Source organism: Lissotriton vulgaris, chromosome 10 (assembly GCF_964263255.1).
Source record: "Lissotriton vulgaris chromosome 10, aLisVul1.2, whole genome shotgun sequence".
NCBI classification, from domain to species: Eukaryota; Metazoa; Chordata; class Amphibia; order Caudata; family Salamandridae; genus Lissotriton; species Lissotriton vulgaris.
In genome coordinates this window covers 1,137,610,533-1,137,632,666 of record NC_141698.1, presented here as the reverse complement: position 1 = coordinate 1,137,632,666, position 22,134 = coordinate 1,137,610,533, and the positions used below count along the sequence as shown (strand labels likewise).

The following is a 22,134-nucleotide window of genomic DNA, read 5'->3' as shown; positions in this document are numbered from 1 at the left end:
ATGTTAGAGCCTCACTCCCCTAAGTGTATCTGGACATGGTGTAGTCTCACGCACCTCTGACGTGCTGCAGATGGTAAAGCCCCACTCCCCCTATGATGCTGCAGATGGTAGAGCCCCCTCCTCCTGTGATACTTCAGGTGGTAGAGCCCCACTCCCCCTATTTTAGCTGGAGATGGTAAAGCCCCACTCCCCCTATGATGCTGCAGATGGTAGAGCTCCACTCCCCCTATGATTCTTTAGATGGTAGAGCCTCACTCCCCTAAGTGTATCTGGACATGGTGTAATCTCACGCACCTCTGACGTGCTGCAGATGGTAAAGCCCCACTCCCCCTATGATGCTGCAGATGGTAGAGCCCCCTCCTCCTATGATACTTCAGATGGTAGAGCCCCCCCCTAGTTTAGCTGGAGATGGTAGAGACCCACTCCCCCTATGATGCTGCAGATGGTAGAGCCTCACCCCCCTAAGTGTATCTGGACATGGTGTAGTCTCAATCACCCCTGACGTGCTGCAAATGGTAGAGCCCTACTCACCAGATGATGCTAAAGATGGTAGAGTACCCTACTCCTATGATAATGCGGATGGTAGAGCCCCCTCCCCCTATGATGCTGCAGATGATAGAGTCCCCTCCCCCTATGATGCTGCAGATGGTAGAGTCCCCCCTATGATGCTGCAGATGGTAGAGCCCCCTCCCCCTATGATGCTGCAGATGGCAGACTTCCACATCCCCCTAGTTTAGCAAGAGATGGTGGAGTCCAATGCACCCCTGGCGTCCTGCAGATGGTAGAGTTCCCTCCCCTATGATGCTGCAGATGGTAGTCCCCGCCTCCCCCTATGATGCTGCAGATGGTAGAGTCCCCTCCCCCTATGATGCTTCAGATGGTAGCGCCCCAGGTTCCCCTACATTGACAGAGCTATAAAGCGCCTGCTCCCCTCCCCCACTTGTTTACTGCTTGGAGCTGCCCTCGCACACAGGCAGGCTGCTCCCTCCCTCCACGTCTGTCTTCAGTTCCTCCTTCTCACCCTGCCCTCCTGCCCTGCAGCCCTCAGCCCTCCCCTCCCTCCACCGAGGCTGCTGCCTCCCCCCAGCCCCCCTTATCTCTGGACCTTCATCCCTGCTCTGAGGAGGAGGAGGGTGCGGGGGCACTGCCAGTCTACCCCGTGCATCCTGCCAGCTGCCTTCCTCTTCCCCTCTGCCTCCTGCTCAGTCATCCTCGGGAGCGGGCTCCTGGGTAAGGTCCCCCAGAGCTGCAGGACCTCGACCCCCTGAGCACCCGGACCCCAGACACCCCCAGACACCCCCAGACCCACCATGACACTCAAGTCGAGCCGGAAGGAGCCGGTGTCCGCAGCCCTGGAGAATGTGGGCACCATGAGGACCGTCCTGTCCGACCTGTACCTGGAGCACCTGCTGCAGAACAAGGGCCGGCCCGAGGTGAGGGGGTACGGGGTGCACGGGGAGCCGAGGTGAGGGGGTACGGGGTACACGGGGGCACGAGGTGAGGGGGGACAGGGTATAGAGGCGAGAGGGGCACGGGGCACTGGGGAGGGGGCACCATGAGGACCGTCCTGTCCGACCTGTACCTGGAGCACCTGCTGCAGAACAAGGGCCGGCCCGAGGTGAGGGGGTACGGGGTGCACGGGGGCCCGAGGTGAGGGGGTACGGGGTACACAGGAACCCAAGGTGAGGGGGGACAGGGTATAGAGGCGCGGGAGGCATGGGGGCACTGGGGTGGGGGCACCATGAGGACCGTCTTGTCCGACCTGTACCTGGAGCACCTGCTGCAGAACAAGGGCCGGCCCGAGGTGAGGGGGTACGGGGTGCACGGGGGGGGGGGGGCGAGGTGAGGGAGTACACGGGGTTCCGAGGTGAGGGAGTACACGGGGGCCCGAGGTGAGGGGGTACGGACAAGGGATGGCACGAGGGGAGGGGGTACGGTGTGCAAGGAGCGGCCCGAGGTGACGGGGTACAAGGGGTGCCGCCTAAGAAAGCGGAGGCACCTTTCAATTCTGCTTCCCAGCATGAGTCGACCTGTGTCCATGAAGCCGGGACTTGTCTCTAAAATTAACAAAAGTGTGGGGGCGCCGGGACAGGCCTTGAACACCGGGACTGTCCGGGGAACCCCTGGGGAGGGTGTGGTCAAGCCCGAGGGGCTGGGGGGGCTAACAATGAGGGGGGGGGGGCCTTCTGAGCACAGACGCCCTTGTTATTGTGGCCTTTGCATCTTGTGACATTTACCCTCTGACCTTTGCCTCCATGAGATAAAGAACAACAGCCGCCAGCTGTTTCTGCCCTGATGTCATAGTTACGGTAGTCATGCCCCCCCCCCCCCTCCCAAGCAGGAAACAGCTGAGCAGAGGGAACCCCCACCCCCTTCCCCCCCGACAAGAGCACACCATCCTCTCGACACAAAGAGGGGCTGCTGACGCTCTGTGCACCCGTGGGGGGGGGGGGGGGGGGGGGGGGGGGGCTGTTGTCTTGTCAGGGGCCATAACTTCTTCAGAGGAGGCAGGAGGTAGAAGGTTTGTGGGTTTATCGAGTGTCTGGGACCGGCCACGAGCTACGGGTACTTGTTTGGGGGGGATCGTCACCTGAACACAAACAACCCTAACATTATCCCAAAGCCCAGCGTGCCCACTTAACATCCTTCGGACCCAAGGAAACAAGCACTGAACACTGCAACAGGTGTGTGCTTATTTATTTATTTATGCATGTTTATATATTGCGCGGACTTTACCCAAAGGTGTCAGAGGCTTCACAATGGAACCAAGTACGTTATATGAGGAGAATCTTACATATTACACGTTACAGATACAAAGGAGAAAGAAGAAACAGTAAAATAAACCAATGGATGGCAGTCACACTAAAAACAAAAAAACACATTAGGATGAAGATCGTACAGGCATGGATTACAAATTTAAAATATTGAAACAACTTCCTTGAGGGACATAAAAAGGGGTGCATTCATTCTGGAAGGGTCTTTGGAAGAGAAGAGATTTGTGGTCAGTTTTGAAGGTCCGGGTAGAGGTGGTGAGATGGAGCAGTGGAGGAAGCGAGTTCCAGATTCAGGTCTAGAGCCTCCAGAGCAGGGCCGGCGCTAGGCATGGGCAGCATGGGCAGCTGCCCAGGGCCTCGCACTCAGCCCACCAGCATGGGGCCACGCACTGGTGATGTGTCCTGTCGGTTCCCTGGCGATCCATTTCAAAGAAAGGTGTCACCTTTCTTTGAAAGAGGGGCCCCCCTCCCCTGGCCTCTCAGGGATGGTATCTGGATACATAAGGGAGGGAGACGCTCCCTTCAATTGAAAGGAGACCCATTCACAGACACTGAGGGAGGCCCATTGTCCATCATTTTGGCTCCCCCATAGTTTTAACTTTTAGCCCACAAGCAATTCCCACACCTATCCGACTGAAGGTGTGAGAAATGCTTGTGGGCTCAAAGTTAAAACTGTGGAGGGCGAAAAAATGCTGGAAAATAGGCCTCCCACAGTGTCTGTGAATGGTCTCCTTGCAAGAGGCCACTTATCGACATTAAAGGCCCCCCCACCCACACACACACACACACACATTCCCTTTTAGCCCAGGGTCTCGCAAATCCTAGAACCGGCCCTGCTCCAGAGAGTTTCAGTTTATTCGTCAGATATCGAGGAGAGGCGGAGTGCAAGGCTTTGTGGGTGATGCAGGCGGTCTTGTAGATTGATCTTGCCTCGATGGGAAACCAGCGGAGGGAGGATAAAATGGATGTGATGTGGTTTCTTCTTTTTGCCCCACATATAAAACGAGCCGAGAACGGATTTAAGAGGGGAACGGTTGGATTTGGGGAGGCCAGCAAGGAGAGAATTGCAATAGTCCAATCTAGAGAGAACCAGAGATTAGACCAAGGTTTTTAGGTCTTGCTCTGGAAAGAAACGTCGAACCCCCAGAGAAGGCGCAGTTGGTATCCTGCATTCTTTGCAATGGAGTTGATGTGGGAGGGAAGATTGAGCCTCTTGTCAAGTATGACACCAGGGGATGTTGCGCTGTCGACAATGATAGGTTTATTGTTGAGTAAATTCAGCTGATCCATCCACGATTGAACCGGGGGAGGAGAGCACACTGTCTGTGCTGCTGAGAGTCACACCTGAGCAGCACCACAGCAGCCTGGGAGGGGTGTGCAGGTGAAGGGGCATCTAAAGAACAAGACAAGACCGAGCCCCTCCGGCCACCCCCGGCTCCTGAGAGGACTCGAGATCGCCAGAAGAAGCCCCCCCACACTAGAGAACACCTGCAGCTCCCCTCCGCCCCCCAAGCTAGCCAAATAAACTCAAGCTCCAAAAATCCCAGCTTCGAGGCGGAGTCTCTCGCAGCAAACACCACTCACTGGCCTCCTCCAGGGACCACTAACATGTCTGCCTCAAGCAGGCGACCAGCCCCCGCGCCTGGACATCACTGAACCCCAGTGTGAAGGCCTCATAAAAATCTCTGGAGACAAACATGTCCATAGAACACCCCCCTCTCCCCACAGCCCCTCACACCACCACCCCTGAGTCTCAGGCAGGTTTTACCTTGAGCGCCACAGGTCCATGGAAGTCCCAGCCCCTCCCCCCACCACCACCCCTGAATCTCAGGCTTATTGCCAGTTTAGGCTTAAGCTCCAAGGACCAGGCCTCACGGCACCGTACTTTGGGGGTCACATACAACTATCCCTAAATGTCAAACCCTCAACTCTCTTTACTGACGAGGTGTCTGGGGCCTTGTATACAGCCTCCCTCACTGGACATCCCTCACCAAGGGGTGTCCCCGTATTGTGAAGTCAGTCCCCACCCCTTTGGAAGAAACCCTCGGAGTGAGTGAACGCTGCGTTGCCTCACTCACGCACTCAGCTCTTTCATCTGGTTTCAAACACGGGCAGAGCACGGAGAGCGCAAGGCTAGAACGTGTTGACCATGCACGTCACTTCCTGGACTCTGGTAACTTTTATCTGTTTGCGCTTCTCTACCTATCAGAACCTCCCTCTCTCTCTCTGATCTACACCCTGAGGGGACATATGGGCTCTGGAGGTGTTGAGCTTCTCAACCTATCGGATCCTCTCTCTGATAGATCTACACCCTGAGAGGACATATGGGCTCTGGAGGTGCTGACCTTCTCGGCCTATCAGATCCTTCCTCTCTGATAGATCTACACCCTGAGAGGACATATGGGCTCTGGAGGTGCTGACCTTCTCGGCCTATCAGATCCTTTCTCTCTCTGATAGATCTACACCCTGAGAGGACATATGGGCTCTGGAGATGCTGACCTTCTCGGCCTATCAGATCCTTTCTCTATCTGATAGATCTACACCCTGAGAGGACATATGGCCTCTGGAGATGCTGACCTTCTCGGCCTATCAGATCCTTTCTCTCTCTGATAGATCTACACCCTGAGAGGACATATGGGCTCTGGGGGTGCTGACCTTCTCGACCTATCAGATCCTTTCTCTCTCTGATAGATCTACACCCTGAGAGGACATATGGGCTCTGGAGATGCTGACCTTCTCGGCCTATCAGATCCTTTCTCTCTCTGATAGATCTACACCCTGAGAGGACATATGGGCTCTGGAGGTGCTAAGCTGGTTCACCTCCTTTCAGTCAAACCCTGGTCAGGCAGATAAGAGACACACCTGCACCCGCTGAGTCTATTTACTTCAAGGGTTCTCCGTAGATCCATTCCGTGTCCAACTCTCTTCGGCCTTTACTTAGAACCACTGGGGCTCTGTTATTCTGTTTCAGTTTTATGTAGCGCCAACTTGGCTCCAGGGCATTACAGCACTTCATATGAGAACCAGCCCTTTCTCACGAGAGCCAGGCTCACACTTGGGAGGGGAGGTAAGTGATCTGCCCAGAATCATGTGCTGTTGAGCCAAGGCCTGGATCCCAGTTCCAAAGTCGGAGGCTCTAGTTGTCAAGTCACGTGTCCTCCCCATCACCATCCTAAAAGCACTGGGATGCTGTATCAGCAGTGCTCAATTTGAGCCGGTGGTTTCCAGTGCTCGGCACCAGCACTTAATTCTCAACACCAGCACTTACTTATGACAGTCTGCCACATGGTGGCACTCTTTGCCCAATTTAGAGAGGAATACGACAACAGTTGTGTAATCATTCTATATACATGCAAAATGATTAATCCCTGCCGCCCAGGCCACTCTTAAAGCTGTGGGGGCCTGGAGTAGTCTGAATTGTCACACTTGTGGGAGTGCGAGGGTTGTAGTTGTGTTGGTGCTGCCACTGCTAGTGCCGACAGCGGCAATAGGTGGCGCCAGAGGCACGTGGTGCACTAAGGGCACTGAAGGTAGCCTCCTGGTGAGGGATCTGGCACGTTTTTATTTTTACAGATTAAGCACCGTGTATCAACAGCTGAGTGCAGGGAGCCCCCGACCCCCAGGGAGTCCCGACCCCAAGTGACGTCTCTGCTCTCTGACATCCTGTGCAAGGTTCAAGGATGACGTCACATCATCACTGAAGCCTAAGGTGATCTCAGACCAGAGCCCAGCTTCCCTCCTCTCTCATGATTGAATGGTGCACTCTCTTGGACTGTACCCAGCTGTCACGGATGGCACCAAACCTGGGGTCTGATCCTCAATCTACAAATCAAACCTTGGCAAACACCAGGGCAGCTCACTGCCCCCTCAGGCCCCTCCAGAGTGCCAGGCAGTCCAGCTCAGCTGCTTGCTCTTCCCAGATGTGACTCTAGTCACTCACTTCTCACTTACTTTCCATAGATTCCTCTTCCCCCACCCTAGAGCAGTGCTCCACCTGCCCCCACCGCTCTGTCTCTGGATGAAAGACACCCGCCTGTCTCACCCCTGCGCCCCTATGGCCCCAGTGGAGCCAGGGCACAATTAACGCCCCACCCCCCATCACCCACAAGGCCCTACACTCCCACTCCTGGGAGCAGGCTGACACATCAAACCTCGGGCAGTCAGTGGGGTTCAAGGGGTGCTGGGGCCTCTCTCCTGCGCCCACCCCATGACCAGGGTTGAAGCTGTCCTTCCCTGGCAGTGCCACGGGGGTTTGGACTTCACTCCTCTCTTTTAATACTCTTCAAAGGGAGGGTAAAGCCTTCTCCCCCACAGACTCTCTGAGTGAGGCCGCTCCTGGTTTCAGCTTTCTCTTGTTTTGAGGCCGAGCCTCTCAGACAGCACGAGGTGTCCCCGCCAAAGACACACCGTGACCCCACAGCGAGGTCACCCCCCCTCCCCCTTCTGGTAAGGTGTGCTTGTTATTTGCATTTAAGGACTGGAGGGTTGTTTTGAGAAGAACCAATGGTAATAACACATGAATCTGCTGGAAAGAATGTCTGGATTGCAAGTCGCTCGCACGCGGCCTTCTTTTCTTTGTTTTGTTGCTGATTTTCGTTGTTTTTCCCTTTAAAAACCCTAAAACCGCAGTGTCATCCCGTTTCAGAAGATCCTTAAACAAGTTTTATCACATTAAACTACTGGTTATTTCTGCAGGAAAGAGTAAATGGTCCAGGCTTTCAATGTTCCAGGCCTTCAGGAAATCCCCTTGTGTGTTCACTTCCTAACTGTCCCCAGGAAACCATCAGTGGCCTGTTTCTTTGGGTGCAGAAAGGTCTTTTTTAGGTCTCGCCTAGCGTTGCAGCGCATGCGTTGGTCGCTTTGCAAGCCATGCTGTATTAGGGTATTTTTTAGAAGTGGTGTGGAAGCCCCGCCCATATTTTTCCTTGGCTGGCGTCATCGTCCATGGTAAACGCTGGCTTCCGATTGATAGTGAGGATTCTTAGTCCTTCCTTGTTACCGCCCTGTCTTCTTTTGTGACCGCCCACCAGGACTAGATCTTTTACTTGCGGCACTATACTGTCTCCTTCATTTACTCAGTAAGCACTATGTTGTTTTCATTCTGCTTTGGCAATGGGGAAAGCTTGTTTTATAAAGCGCATATGGTGTCCTTGCAACTTTATTATCGCACCCTGCCAAAATGCTTTTTTTTTTTAATGTATATGTTTTTATGGTGGCCGCACACTTATCTCCCACTTTGGCGTAGATGTTCAAAGACTAAAACGCAGTAGCACCGCACATGCGTGCAAGGCAGGGAATTCATATGCTACATATTGTAACCTACAGCTGTAAGCATGTTCCAGAACTGCTCGTGGAGTGATTTTCCTGGGGTGTCACAATCAACCAGCCTCCAGAACTAAAGCAAACAGACCAACGTGAAGAAAATCTGTGCTTTTTGCTACACTTGCAGACTTGGGTCTGATTGACTGGACTTCGCCCTGAAGCAATGTCAGTAGTGCTGTTTGTGACCGAGAGCCTCCCGGCCTGTATCTTCCGCATGACGCGACCAGCACCACTTGTCCATCTTGTCCAGAGCGCCGCTTTAACCACAGTTGTCAATAGTGACTGTGCCGTTGGTCACTCAAATTGATTTGGGGTGCATATCTCTTGTAGCTCTCTCGGGAAGTTTGCCCTCGATGTCCTGGCTGAAGCAGTGCGACTGAATGTGAATAAAGAGTGTGGTGCTTGTTTAGGCAGAGGTGAATGTTATTCCCACTCTTCCACCCTCAGCAATGCAGGTTGCTAGGCTTTTTTTAATTGTACTCTGACATCTGCTTGAGGTATGGGTGTGGTTGTTGTTTGTTCACAGAGGGGGGGGTTCACATAGAGGTATTTTCGTGTCCTGAACTTAACCGGCTCCCATGGCTTCAGGCTTACACCTTATACATCCAGACAATCCTCCATTCAAAGTTGACCCTGCTCAACATCTCAGGCTCCCCTCCTCCCTTTCATTTCTTCAACCTCAGAACCCTAATGCCGCCTTCACATCCAAACGGGCGTGGCTTGGTCAGTAAAGTTGGGGAGCACGTGAGCCTGGGATTTCCTAACACTCACCATGACATACCCAAATAAGGTCTACTTTCTTTAACTTGGGATCTTGCGTGCCAACACCGTTCAGCAGATTCGTTTTGCGCCAGAAACCTGACGTGACCAAAGCACAAAATGAATTTTTAGCATGACGCATCAATGCTGCCTATTATCTGCTGCGACTGCTACAAAAGTAAATAAATAAAAAATAAATATGGCAGGCGCACAACTTTTATTTTGTATTTAGTGACATTTGTGGCAATGGCATCTCGCCGCACTTTAGCTTTAAACATCTAAAACCAAAGTGCGGCATGCCGTCATTGCTTCAAATATCAATAAATAGAAAAACAAAGGCAGGCGGAAAGTGCATTGTTCTCCGTTGATGTACTTTTACAGTAGTCACGGCACGCATCCTTTTACATATATTCAGCTAAAGTGTGGCGTGCCATGATTGGTACAATAGTAATTAAATAGAAAAAAATATGTCGGCGGAACTGGAGAAATGAGAACCGGTGGACGTCATGCATGGGATCCACCCACGTCCACGCCCACTTAGTCAAAAAACCTTTCAACAGAGACACTTCCAGACCCAACCACTTGAAGGCGGAATTGTGCAAAGCATGTGAATGTAGCTGAGTTTCAAGCAGCAAAATCATAATTACATAAGTAATGTAATGATGTCTTGTAAAGCGCCTGAATCACCCCACACGGGGTATCTCCGCGCTGTAGACCACTGGGGAACCCGTCCTGGCTTTCCCTGTGAGATGATCCCTACTGGGTATCTCCAAGGTGAAACCAGGCATCCCCGGCGTATGTAGGGGGCCGTTGTGGAGATGAGGCAAGCTAATGCCCAGAGTTGCCGAGTGTGATCGCTGGTTAGAGTAGGCACTGAGGTGAGAATTATCGAGTCCGCTGACCCTGGTCCACGACCCTGCCGCGTCGGGAATTGAACCCTGGTCCCAGGCCGTCCTCTCGCTTCCGGGTCTGCCGCCTCTAGCCAGTGAGCCACACCACTCCACTAAGTAAGTAACTGCTCTCTTATACAGCGCAAGTGCGCATGCGTTCAAGTTGATAACAGCAATTTGTATACAGTACCAGGAGTGTATATTGCAGGATTCCAATGACTTTTCGGTGGCTCAGGAAGGTATATAATGACATTACACAAATTGAGGCCTGGTCGTTTGTGCATTTAATCCAGCTATAAAGAGATTTGTCGGCAGTTCCATGTGTGTGCATAGTATGGGATTATTGATAAATATAATTCCGCGCTGGCGATGCATTTAAAGAAATTATACAAGGGTATTATTCCGCACCAGGTGCACCTATGAAGCGATTATACAGAAGTATTATCAGCCCTGGTCTGGGTACACAGAGGCATTTCTAGCTCCAGAAGGGCATATAATAAGGTTAGACGCAAGTATTATTCATCCCCGAATGTGTCTGTGTTGAGATTACACAGAGGTATTGATTAGCTTCAGTGTGGGTATTAAGAGGTACTTTTCATCTCCCGGTGTGTGTGTAATGATGTTATATGTAAGTATTCCTCTGCTCCAGGTCTGAGTATAATACGATCATATTATCTTCAGCTGTGGGCGTGGCTATGATGAGGTCACACAGAGGTGATGTGAGTATAATGAGATCACACCCAGGTATTCTTCTGTTCCAGCTGTGTATTTAATGCAGAGGTAGTATTACCCTACTCGTGGGTCCATATGTACGAGCACATTTGCCAATAGACACAAAATAAGAAAAACACCCAGTTGTGCATGTAATTATGATAAAGAGGTATTATTCAGCTCTAGGTGTGCGTTTAATGAGATTATGCAAGGTTGTATCAATCTCCGCATGGGAGTATAAGGGGAGTATTAACAGGTAATACTCTGCGTCAGGTGGGAGTATCATGAGATGATAGAGCAGTATTATTGGACGCGACTTCTGAGTATAATAAGAATACATAGAGACACTGTTCAGCTGCAGGCGTAAGAATAATGAAAGGTGAGTATCATGAGAGTATACAGAGGTATTCTTCAGCTCAAAGTGTGCTTTTAGTGAGCTTATGCAGGGTTTTATTAATCTCTGCATGGGAGTATAAAGAGAGTATTAGCAGAGGTAATATTCTGCATGAGGTGGGAGTATGAGATTGTACAGAGGTATTATTCAGCTCTCTGTGGGTATCATGGGATTTTACAGAGGTTTCATTAATCTTTGCATGTGTTTATAAAGAGTATTAACAGGTAATATTCTGCATCAGGTGGGAGTATAATGAGATTATAGAGCGGTTTTATTCAGATTTGGCGCGAGTATCATATAACTATTGAGCGTTATTATTGAGCTGCAAGCGTGTGCATAATGAGATCATATTGATGTATTCATTACTCAGTAGTTTAGAGGTATCATTCACTTCTGGGTGTGAGTATCATCAGGTGATGAAGAGGTATTCTGCAGCTCCAGGTGTGAGTATCATGAGATGAAAGAGCAGTATTATTGGCTCCACTTCTGAGTATTATGGGATTATACAGAGATACTATTCAATTGCTGTCGTAAGAATAAGGAATGGTGAGTATATTGAGAGTATTAACAGAGGTATTATTCTGCATCGGGCGGGAGTATTATGGGATTATATAGAGACACTATTCAAGTGCTGGTGCAAGAATGATGAATGGTGCTGATGTATAACTCGGATCCGGGGTGCGTATAATGAGATTATAGAGACCGATTATTCAGCTCTGGGGCTGAGGATAATGAGATTAGACAGTTGTATTATTCGACTCCGGGTGGGAGATTAAAGAGGTTATTGACTGGTATTAATCAGATCTGGGTGAGCGTATAATGAGATTCAAAAGCATGGAAGCCCACAGGCCCACTAAAAACAAGCATTGGCATAGCCATTGGGTCTTGCTTTTGGGACCTTATAAGTATTTAGTTATGCAGCACAATATCCTTGGTGCAACAACATTAACTGTTGCGTGGCTAAACACTTATAAGATCCCAAAGGCGAGAGCTATTGGCTATGCCAATGCTTGTTGTTAATTGCTGTTGGTCATTGCAGCCTGGCAGCCCTTGATTTCATATTTAGTTTTCAGAGATGAATTTCACTGAAAATTGGCTTCAAAATATACTTTCCCAACCAATGTCAAAACTATCTTGAAATTTTGTATAAACTGTTTAGACCTATTGCTTCCGAGTTCACTGCTCGTTGAACCTCTCATACCTGCTGCCGTTATCACTGGATCCACCATGCGCCACCCTGAGAAACCCTTGCGCCAACATGGACGCCCGGCGCACCATGGCGCAGGGATTAACAGATGCGTCAGAAATTCTGATGCATCTGTTGGCCCAAAAGTCACACATTGCTGGAGTTGTGTTGCAAGCACGACGGAACTCCAGCAATGTATTTTGAGGCCTATACTTACTGTTCTGCGTCACTCCTTACGCCTGCTTGAAGCAGGCGTGAAGTTTTGACGCAGTGGCGTTCTAAAAGTAAATGTAAATGTACCGCCATTTATAGAGCGCACAGCTACTTCCCTGAGGTAGTGTCCCGGCGCTGTACGTATACCGCTTAGGAACCCTTCCTGGTTTTCCCTGTGAGTGTCCACTCCTGGGCACCCCCAGGGTGAAACCAGGCATCCCAGCGCTTTTGGGGCTATTGTGGAGATTAAGCAAGCTATTGCCCAGAGTCGCAGAGTGGGACTCAATGATTGGAATAGGTACTGAGGCGAGAATTATCAGGTCTGAGGGAATTGAGCCCAAGACCCGCCAAGGCGGGTGTTGAACTCTGGTCCCGGGCCAGACCTCTGCATCAGGGTCTGCCGCTCTAACCATTTGAGCGTCAACCATCTATCTTGTAGATTTCAGTGCGTCACTTTTACGAGGCCTTCCTGCGTGGGAACGCCCACCATGCATACATTATACCTGGCACAGGTATAATGTGACGCAGGGCTTTGCAACGTGACGCATCTCCCTAGATGCGTCATGTTGTAAATAGGCTGCATTGTTTGACCCGCCATTGCGTAAAAAAAATTGACGCAATGGCAGCGCAAAGGGCTTGTAAATCTGCCCCTTAAACTTTACTTCGGTAATTGCAGATGTTTGTCTCGATTGGCAGCAAGTTTGAGTCGCAAGCGGAAACTGTTTAATCTAGGGCACCGAAGCCTGGAACTGTTTTCTGTATTTTGAGATAGGTGATGCAGCAGAAACCATCTTCGGATATGCAGGCATGTTAAAACCCATTCACCTGTATTTCTTGTTTTTAATTTGGAGATAAAATGAAGCCATGTTCTTAGGTTTTAGCACACACTGAACGAAGTTTACATTTGGCATGGAAGTGAAGAAAATAGTTAATAGGCATGATGTGAAGACTATATGAATCTTAATGTCACCACCGTTGAATGGCTTGGGACCTGTCAGGAGGCGGATTGATTGTTGGTTTGGATCTCCCTTCTTTAATTGCACATTTCGATATGGCTTGAGGGATAGATATCCACTAAACCTGGAAGTCTTTCCTTTATGGCCCTGCAAACACTTTTTGCTTAATGGAAGCACATTTGCATACATTTCCGTAGTTGAAAGCTACAGTACACAAGTATGCGTTTACAAACACCTATACGATTTTGGGAGTTAACCTATCTATCCAGAAATATAAGTGGTTCCTCTCTTGGCTCTATGCTTACGAATACAGCAATTTCTCCCCACTGACAGACTGACAATTCCTAGATTATATTTATACCTCATGCCCCTTTGATCTTACGTGATGCACATTCCTTTGTAAACCGACTATGGCCACATTAGGAGCAGATGCAGAAGGATTTTTTTACTGAATGTCCCGCACAGCGAAAGCTGAACCTGTCTTAACTTTCAAATTGGTTCTACCATGGTGTGGGACAGGATATAAGCAGGGTAGGAGGGCAATGGTGGTGCACCTGAGCTGCTCAATAAAAAAGCGAATGATGCTACAAACTGCGGGGAAAAAAATTGAGTAGCCACAGTAACAGAATTCAAATGCTTTGTAACATAAACCTTGATTGTTCAGGAGTCGATGCCAAACTGGGTGAACCAATCTGTTGGAACACGGAAAAGCCTTTTTTTGCCACAAAAGGGACCCAGCATTTTCTGAAGGTTATTTAAGTACCTTTTTCAAACATAAAACATGAAATAAGGCCATGGTAATATGCAGATGCTCAAACTGCGAAGTGTTACTTTATTTAACCTTGTTGCGGCAAGGGCATCATGACGTACTCTAAGAATGAAATCAAAAGCATGGCTTATTCCCACGTGCAAAAAACGGTACAAAAATGCAGATTTTGTTGGCAACTCATGCAGGACATTGTGTTGACAAAAAGATTACGTTTGAGCATTGCTTACGTTGGTCTGCCATCTAATAGACAAATGATTATACATACCTGTGAATTCTTAGTTAAACAGGCATTTGCAGCGCGAGCGGGAAGCATGTAATAGGAGAAGCTGACGAAGAGGGAGTGGGAGAAGGGAAAGGGTAGGGGAGGGGATTCACACGCTGTAAGGCTTAATGAGCCATTACAGAAAGCCAGATGGCCTGTGCACGTTCATGTGCGCGTAACCGCTCTCTGGTGGCCGGAAATTGCCTTTGGGTAGCACTTTGAATACGCAGTTACTAAATGTCTCGCTGAGACTGCGCATGTATGCGCTGGCTCAGGCGAGACCTAAAAACTATATCTCATTTCCTTATCACTGTTGAGTTGCAGCATCTCTAGTTACCTGTAATAAGAAGATGATGCTCAGCTGTAACAATCAGTACAATTGAGTTGTGATGTCAGAGCCAGCAGCAATGGTGAAAGGCTGGTCAACGAGCATAATTACAAGCTGCAGTTTAAACAATGAAAACAAGGAATGGCTTTTGCTTCTTTTGATTTTGTTTTTCTGAAATGACCGGTGATCTTCAGATAGTAGTGATTAATGGCAATGTGTTTTTTTATGTATTTCTCTGAAAGTTATTACTCATTCTGAACAACAGTCCTTTTTAAATCCTGTTTTGTTTTATATTCTAGTATGTTTTTGCAACACATTACTATGCATTTTAGTGTGTTTAATTTACCACTATAAATTCCACTTGTAATCTTTTTGTCTGCAACCATACTATGCCTCACATGTGAAGGAGCAAGACCTTTAGGATTTAAGTTGCTTTTGGGAAGGGTGATGGTTTGACCATGCATTATAAGGAATAAAATACCCTCTACCATACATTTTAAGCATATTGCAGGTCATAACATAGATCTATGACTTTATAAATTAACTTCTCCATCGCCCAAGTGCCTTTTTTGGGTCTTTCAATAGCCTTACTGTATACAAAAGGGGGCACTTGATCCCAAATATACAGTGGATTTATTCCAATCTGGTGGATGAATAACAAACAACACCATGCCTCTTTCTGAGTGGGATGTGGGTTGATTCTTTGTGGTGTGAGCAGGTGCTGCAGTTCTGCCCTGTATTTCAGCTGTGAAGAATCACAGGACAGGTCTCCTATTGGTTGTGATTGAAACATGGCTGCCTCCTTGTTCCTGGTTCCATTGTGTTCTGAGAACTGGGACTCATTCACACTGGGGAGTGAGAGGGAAAGGAAGCCCTGCCCATGTGCACGCGCACTAGGCCTGTCCATCCCTACCTGTTAAGGGGGCTTGCTGAACATGTCTAATGCCCACCACTCCTCTCTGCGCAGGCGCTGCCGCACTGTAACCGTGAGCAGACACTGCAAAAGCAACAAGTCAGCCCTATATCACTATGGGCGAGTAGAATAAACCAGCCCAACCTTCCTAGTGGGAACCTATACTCTAGAATTATGCGATTGTGCACCCATGGCCTTTTCAGCATAGTTACTGATTTGCCGCATTTGCCACATAGTCCTTCATCTGCTACATAATATGCAGATTTTAACAAAAAAAATGTTTCTAGCTCAAACAGTTCAAACGTCACCAAAAACGCAGCGACACGTGTTGCAGCGCAGCAGAAGGCGCGTTTCAAAGGACAGCTGGTCTCCTTTCTGATGCTATAGTTTGGGTGTTGAACTGGTTCTAAGGAGGTGTAACCATTGGCCAGACATAAGAATTACAAAATAATGAAGTAGTACTATCACAAAATGTGCCAAATTATGCCGCATAATTAGCATTTCTTTGCGGCATAAATTACTGAACCCTGCAGCATAATTTGACCTCTGCTGATGCATAATTCCAGGGGTCCTGCCTTTAGTTATTCTCTGCACAATCAACGTATTTGCAGATAATGCTGAATGATGCATAGTGCATTACACCAGTCATCCTGCAGTGCTGCTCAAGTGTGCCAGAGTACAGTTCAAGCAGAGGGGCTCACTCACTGTGCCAGGGGCCCCCCACTGTGCCAGGGAGCTGCTCGCTGTGGAGAGGCATGCTGGGAATGGAGTGGGTTACATGTCCCTGCTCCTGCCCATCAGCTCCTATGGCTATGCCGACTGCTCAGATGCCAGCGTACTCCTTGCCTCAGTCTGCAAATGAGACATTGGGTGCCAGTTTACCCGTGGCCGCAGTCCCCAAAGCAGCATTTGCAGCATGGTTCCAGATTCCAACTCTATGTAAAGAACACACTGTTTCCACGCTTATTCTGGAACTTAAAGCCCAACTGTCAAGTCAGTTTCAAACTTCCTCTCTTGTGTAAAGCCCCATTGTCAGGTCAGTTGCAAACTTCCTCTAGTGTGTAAAGCTCCATTGTCAGGTCAGTTTCAAACTTCCTCTAGTGTGTACCGCCCCATTGTCAGGTCAGTTTCAAACTTCCTCTCTTGTGTAAAGCCCCATTGTCAGGTCAGTTGCAAACTTCCTCTAGCGTGTAAAGCCCCATCATCATGTCAGTTTCACACTTCCACTAGTGTGTCAAGCCCCATTGTCATGTCAGTTTCACACTTCCTCTAGCGTGCAAAGTCCCATTGTGAGGTCAGTTTCAAACTTCCTCTATTGTGTAAAGCCCCATTGTCAGGTCAGTTTCACACTTCCTCTAGTGTGTCAAGCCCCATTGTCAGGTCAGTTTCACACTTCCTCTAGTGTGTAAAGCCCCATTGTCAGGTCAGTTTCACACTTCCTTTATTGTGTAAAGCCCCATTGTCAGGTCAGTTTCACACTTCCTCTAGTGTGTAAAGCACCATTGTCAGGTCAGTTTCACACTTCCTCTATTGTGTAAAGCCCCATTGTCAGGTCAGTTTCACACTTCCACTAGTGTGTAAAGCCCCATTGTCAGGTCAGTTTCACACTTCCTCTATTGTGTAAAGCACCATTGTCAGGTCAGTTTCACACTTCTGCTAGCGTGTAAAGCCCCATTGTCATGTCAGTTTCACACTTCCTCTAGTGTGTAAAGCCCCATTGTCAGGTCAGTTTCACACTTCCTCTATTGTGTAAAGCCCCATTGTCAGGTCAGTTTCACACTTCTGCTAGCGTGTAAAGCCCCATTGTCATGTCAGTTTCACACTTCCTCTAGCGTGCAAAGTCCCATTGTGAGGTCAGTTTCAAACTTCCTCTATTGTGTAAAGCCCCATTGTGAGGTCAGTTTCACACTTCCTCTAGTGTGTAAAGCCCCATTGTCAGGTCAGTTTCACACTTCCTTTATTGTGTAAAGCCCCATTGTCAGGTCAGTTTCACACTTCTGCTAGCGTGTAAAGCCCCATTGTCAGGTCAGTTTCACACTTCCTCTAGTGTGTCAAGCCCCATTGTCAGGTCAGTTTCACACTTCCTCTATTGTGTAAAGCCCCATTGTCAGGTCAGTTTCACACTTCCTCTATTGTGTAAAGTCCCATTGTGAGGTCAGTTTCACACTTCCACTAGTGTGTAAAGCCCCATTGTCAGGTCAGTTTCACACTTCCTCTATTGTGTAAAGCACCATTGTCAGGTCAGTTTCACACTTCCTCTATTGTGTAAAGCCCCATTGTCAGGTCAGTTTCACACTTCCACTAGTGTGTAAAGCCCCATTGTCAGGTCAGTTTCACACTTCCTCTATTGTGTAAAGCACCATTGTCAGGTCAGTTTCACACTTCTGCTAGCGTGTAAAGCCCCATTGTCATGTCAGTTTCACACTTCCTCTAGTGTGTAAAGCCCCATTGTCAGGTCAGTTTCACACTTCCTCTATTGTGTAAAGCCCCATTGTCAGGTCAGTTTCACACTTCTGCTAGCGTGTAAAGCCCCATTGTCATGTCAGTTTCACACTTCCTCTAGCGTGCAAAGTCCCATTGTGAGGTCAGTTTCAAACTTCCTCTATTGTGTAAAGCCCCATTGTCAGGTCAGTTTCACACTTCCTCTAGCGTGCAAAGTCCCATTGTGAGGTCAGTTTCAAACTTCCTCTATTGTGTAAAGCCCCATTGTCAGGTCAGTTTCACACTTCCTCTAGTGTGTCAAGCCCCATTGTCAGGTCAGTTTCACACTTCCTCTGGTGTGTAAAGCCCCATTGTCAGGTCAGTTTCACACTTCCTCTAGCGTGCAAAGTCCCATTGTGAGGTCAGTTTCACACTTCCTCTAGTGTGTAAAGCCCCATTGTCAGGTCAGTTTCACACTTCCTTTATTGTGTAAAGCCCCATTGTCAGGTCAGTTTCACACTTCTGCTAGCGTGTAAAGCCCCATTGTCAGGTCAGTTTCACACTTCCTCTAGTGTGTCAAGCCCCATTGTCAGGTCAGTTTCACACTTCCTCTATTGTGTAAAGCCCCATTGTCAGGTCAGTTTCACACTTCCTCTATTGTGTAAAGTCCCATTGTGAGGTCAGTTTCACACTTCCACTAGTGTGTAAAGCCCCATTGTCAGGTCAGTTTCACACTTCCTCTATTGTGTAAAGCACCATTGTCAGGTCAGTTTCACACTTCCTCTATTGTGTAAAGCCCCATTGTCAGGTCAGTTTCACACTTCCACTAGTGTGTAAAGCCCCATTGTCAGGTCAGTTTCACACTTCCTCTATTGGGTAAAGCACCATTGTCAGGTCAGTTTCACACTTCTGCTAGCGTGTAAAGCCCCATTGTCATGTCAGTTTCACACTTCCTCTAGTGTGTAAAGCCCCATTGTCAGGTCAGTTTCACACTTCCTCTATTGTGTAAAGCCCCATTGTCAGGTCAGTTTCACACTTCTGCTAGCGTGTAAAGCCCCATTGTCATGTCAGTTTCACACTTCCTCTAGCGTGCAAAGTCCCATTGTGAGGTCAGTTTCAAACTTCCTCTATTGTGTAAAGCCCCATTGTCAGGTCAGTTTCACACTTCCTCTAGTGTGTCAAGCCCCATTGTCAGGTCAGTTTCACACTTCCTCTAGTGTGTAAAGCCCCATTGTCAGGTCAGTTTCACACTTCCTCTATTGTGTAAAGCCCCATTGTCAGGTCAGTTTCACACTTCCTCTATTGTGTAAAGTCCCATTGTGAGGTCAGTTTCACACTTCCACTAGTGTGTAAAGCCCCATTGTCAGGTCAGTTTCACACTTCCTCTATTGTGTAAAGCACCATTGTCAGGTCAGTTTCACACTTCCTCTATTGTGTAAAGCCCCATTGTCAGGTCAGTTTCACACTTCCACTAGTGTGTAAAGCCCCATTGTCAGGTCAGTTTCACACTTCCTCTATTGTGTAAAGCACCATTGTCAGGTCAGTTTCACACTTCTGCTAGCGTGTAAAGCCCCATTGTCATGTCAGTTTCACACTTCTTCTAGTGTGTAAAGCCCCATTGTCAGGTCAGTTTCACACTTCCTCTATTGTGTAAAGCCCCATTGTCAGGTCAGTTTCACACTTCTGCTAGCGTGTAAAGCCCCATTGTCATGTCAGTTTCACACTTCCTCTAGCGTGCAAAGTCCCATTGTGAGGTCAGTTTCAAACTTCCTCTATTGTGTAAAGCCCCATTGTCAGGTCAGTTTCACACTTCCTCTAGCGTGCAAAGTCCCATTGTGAGGTCAGTTTCAAACTTCCTCTATTGTGTAAAGCCCCATTGTCAGGTCAGTTTCACACTTCCTCTAGTGTGTCAAGCCCCATTGTCAGGTCAGTTTCACACTTCCTCTAGTGTGTAAAGCCCCATTGTCAGGTCAGTTTCACACTTCCTCTAGCGTGCAAAGTCCCATTGTGAGGTCAGTTTCACACTTCCTCTAGTGTGTAAAGCCCCATTGTCAGGTCAGTTTCACACTTCCTTTATTGTGTAAAGCCCCATTGTCAGGTCAGTTTCACACTTCTGCTAGCGTGTAAAGCCCCATTGTCAGGTCAGTTTCACACTTCCTCTAGTGTGTCAAGCCCCATTGTCAGGTCAGTTTCACACTTCCTCTATTGTGTAAAGCCCCATTGTCAGGTCAGTTTCACACTTCCTCTATTGTGTAAAGTCCCATTGTGAGGTCAGTTTCACACTTCCACTAGTGTGTAAAGCCCCATTGTCAGGTCAGTTTCACACTTCCTCTATTGTGTAAAGCACCATTGTCAGGTCAGTTTCACACTTCCTCTATTGTGTAAAGCCCCATTGTCAGGTCAGTTTCACACTTCCACTAGTGTGTAAAGCCCCATTGTCAGGTCAGTTTCACACTTCCTCTATTGGGTAAAGCACCATTGTCAGGTCAGTTTCACACTTCTGCTAGCGTGTAAAGCCCCATTGTCATGTCAGTTTCACACTTCCTCTAGTGTGTAAAGCCCCATTGTCAGGTCAGTTTCACACTTCCTCTATTGTGTAAAGCCCCATTGTCAGGTCAGTTTCACACTTCTGCTAGCGTGTAAAGCCCCATTGTCATGTCAGTTTCACACTTCCTCTAGCGTGCAAAGTCCCATTGTGAGGTCAGTTTCAAACTTCCTCTATTGTGTAAAGCCCCATTGTCAGGTCAGTTTCACACTTCCTCTAGTGTGTCAAGCCCCATTGTCAGGTCAGTTTCACACTTCCTCTAGTGTGTAAAGCCCCATTGTCAGGTCAGTTTCACACTTCCTTTATTGTGTAAAGCCCCATTGTCAGGTCAGTTTCACACTTCCTCTAGCGTGCAAAGTCCCATTGTGAGGTCAGTTTCACACTTCCTCTAGTGTGTAAAGCCCTATTGTCAGGTCAGTTTCACACTTCCTTTATTGTGTAAAGCCCCATTGTCAGGTCAGTTTCACACTTCTGCTAGCGTGTAAAGCCCCATTGTCAGGTCAGTTTCACACTTCCTCTAGTGTGTCAAGCCCCATTGTCAGGTCAGTTTCACACTTCCTCTATTGTGTAAAGCCCCATTGTCAGGTCAGTTTCACACTTCCTCTATTGTGTAAAGTCCCATTGTGAGGTCAGTTTCACACTTCCACTAGTGTGTAAAGCCCCATTGTCAGGTCAGTTTCACACTTCCTCTATTGTGTAAAGCACCATTGTCAGGTCAGTTTCACACTTCCTCTATTGTGTAAAGCCCCATTGTCAGGTCAGTTTCACACTTCCACTAGTGTGTAAAGCCCCATTGTCAGGTCAGTTTCACACTTCCTTTATTGTGTAAAGCACCATTGTCAGGTCAGTTTCACACTTCTGCTAGCGTGTAAAGCCCCATTGTCATGTCAGTTTCACACTTCCTCTAGTGTGTAAAGCCCCATTGTCAGGTCAGTTTCACACTTCCTCTATTGTGTAAAGCCCCATTGTCAGGTCAGTTTCACACTTCCACTAGTGTGTCAAGCCCCATAGTCATGTCAGTTTCACACTTCCTCTCTTGTGTAAAGCCCCATTGTCAGGTCAGTTGCAAACTTCCTCTAGCGTGTAAAGCCCCATCATCATGTCAGTTTCACACTTCCACTAGTGTGTCAAGCCCCATTGTCATGTCAGTTTCACACTTCCTCTATTGTGTAAAGCCCCATTGTCAGGTCAGTTTCACACTTCCTCTAGTGTGTCAAGCCCCATTGTCAGGTCAGTTTCACACTTCCTCTAGTGTGTAAAGCCCCATTGTCAGGTCAGTTTCACACTTCCTTTATTGTGTAAAGCCCCATTGTCAGGTCAGTTTCACACTTCCTCTAGCGTGCAAAGTCCCATTGTGAGGTCAGTTTCACACTTCCTCTAGTGTGTAAAGCCCCATTGTCAGGTCAGTTTCACACTTCCTTTATTGTGTAAAGCCCCATTGTCAGGTCAGTTTCACACTTCTGCTAGCGTGTAAAGCCCCATTGTCAGGTCAGTTTCACACTTCCTCTAGTGTGTCAAGCCCCATTGTCAGGTCAGTTTCACACTTCCTCTATTGTGTAAAGCCCCATTGTCAGGTCAGTTTCACACTTCCTCTATTGTGTAAAGTCCCATTGTGAGGTCAGTTTCACACTTCCACTAGTGTGTAAAGCCCCATTGTCAGGTCAGTTTCACACTTCCTCTAGTGTGTAAAG

The 22,134-nt window shown here is 48.3% G+C and overlaps 1 protein-coding gene across 3 annotated transcripts in view; it reads left to right on the top strand.

The window, feature by feature from the left end:
- Window positions 1–776: 776 nt before the first annotated feature.
- Window positions 777–22,134, top strand: part of MPP1 (MAGUK p55 scaffold protein 1) — a 170,633-nt gene continuing 149,275 nt past the window's right edge. The window contains exon 1 of one of the 3 annotated variants that reach the window (XM_086942234.1): window positions 777–1,433. In XM_086942234.1, coding sequence (XP_086798360.1) covers window positions 1,311–1,433 — 123 coding nt within the window. In that variant the 5' untranslated portion in view covers window positions 777–1,310. Of the gene's footprint in view, window positions 1,434–1,552; window positions 1,619–1,737; window positions 1,805–22,134 lie in introns of those variants that run through there. The other 2 variants (XM_086942236.1, XM_086942235.1) reach the window with 2 other exon arrangements.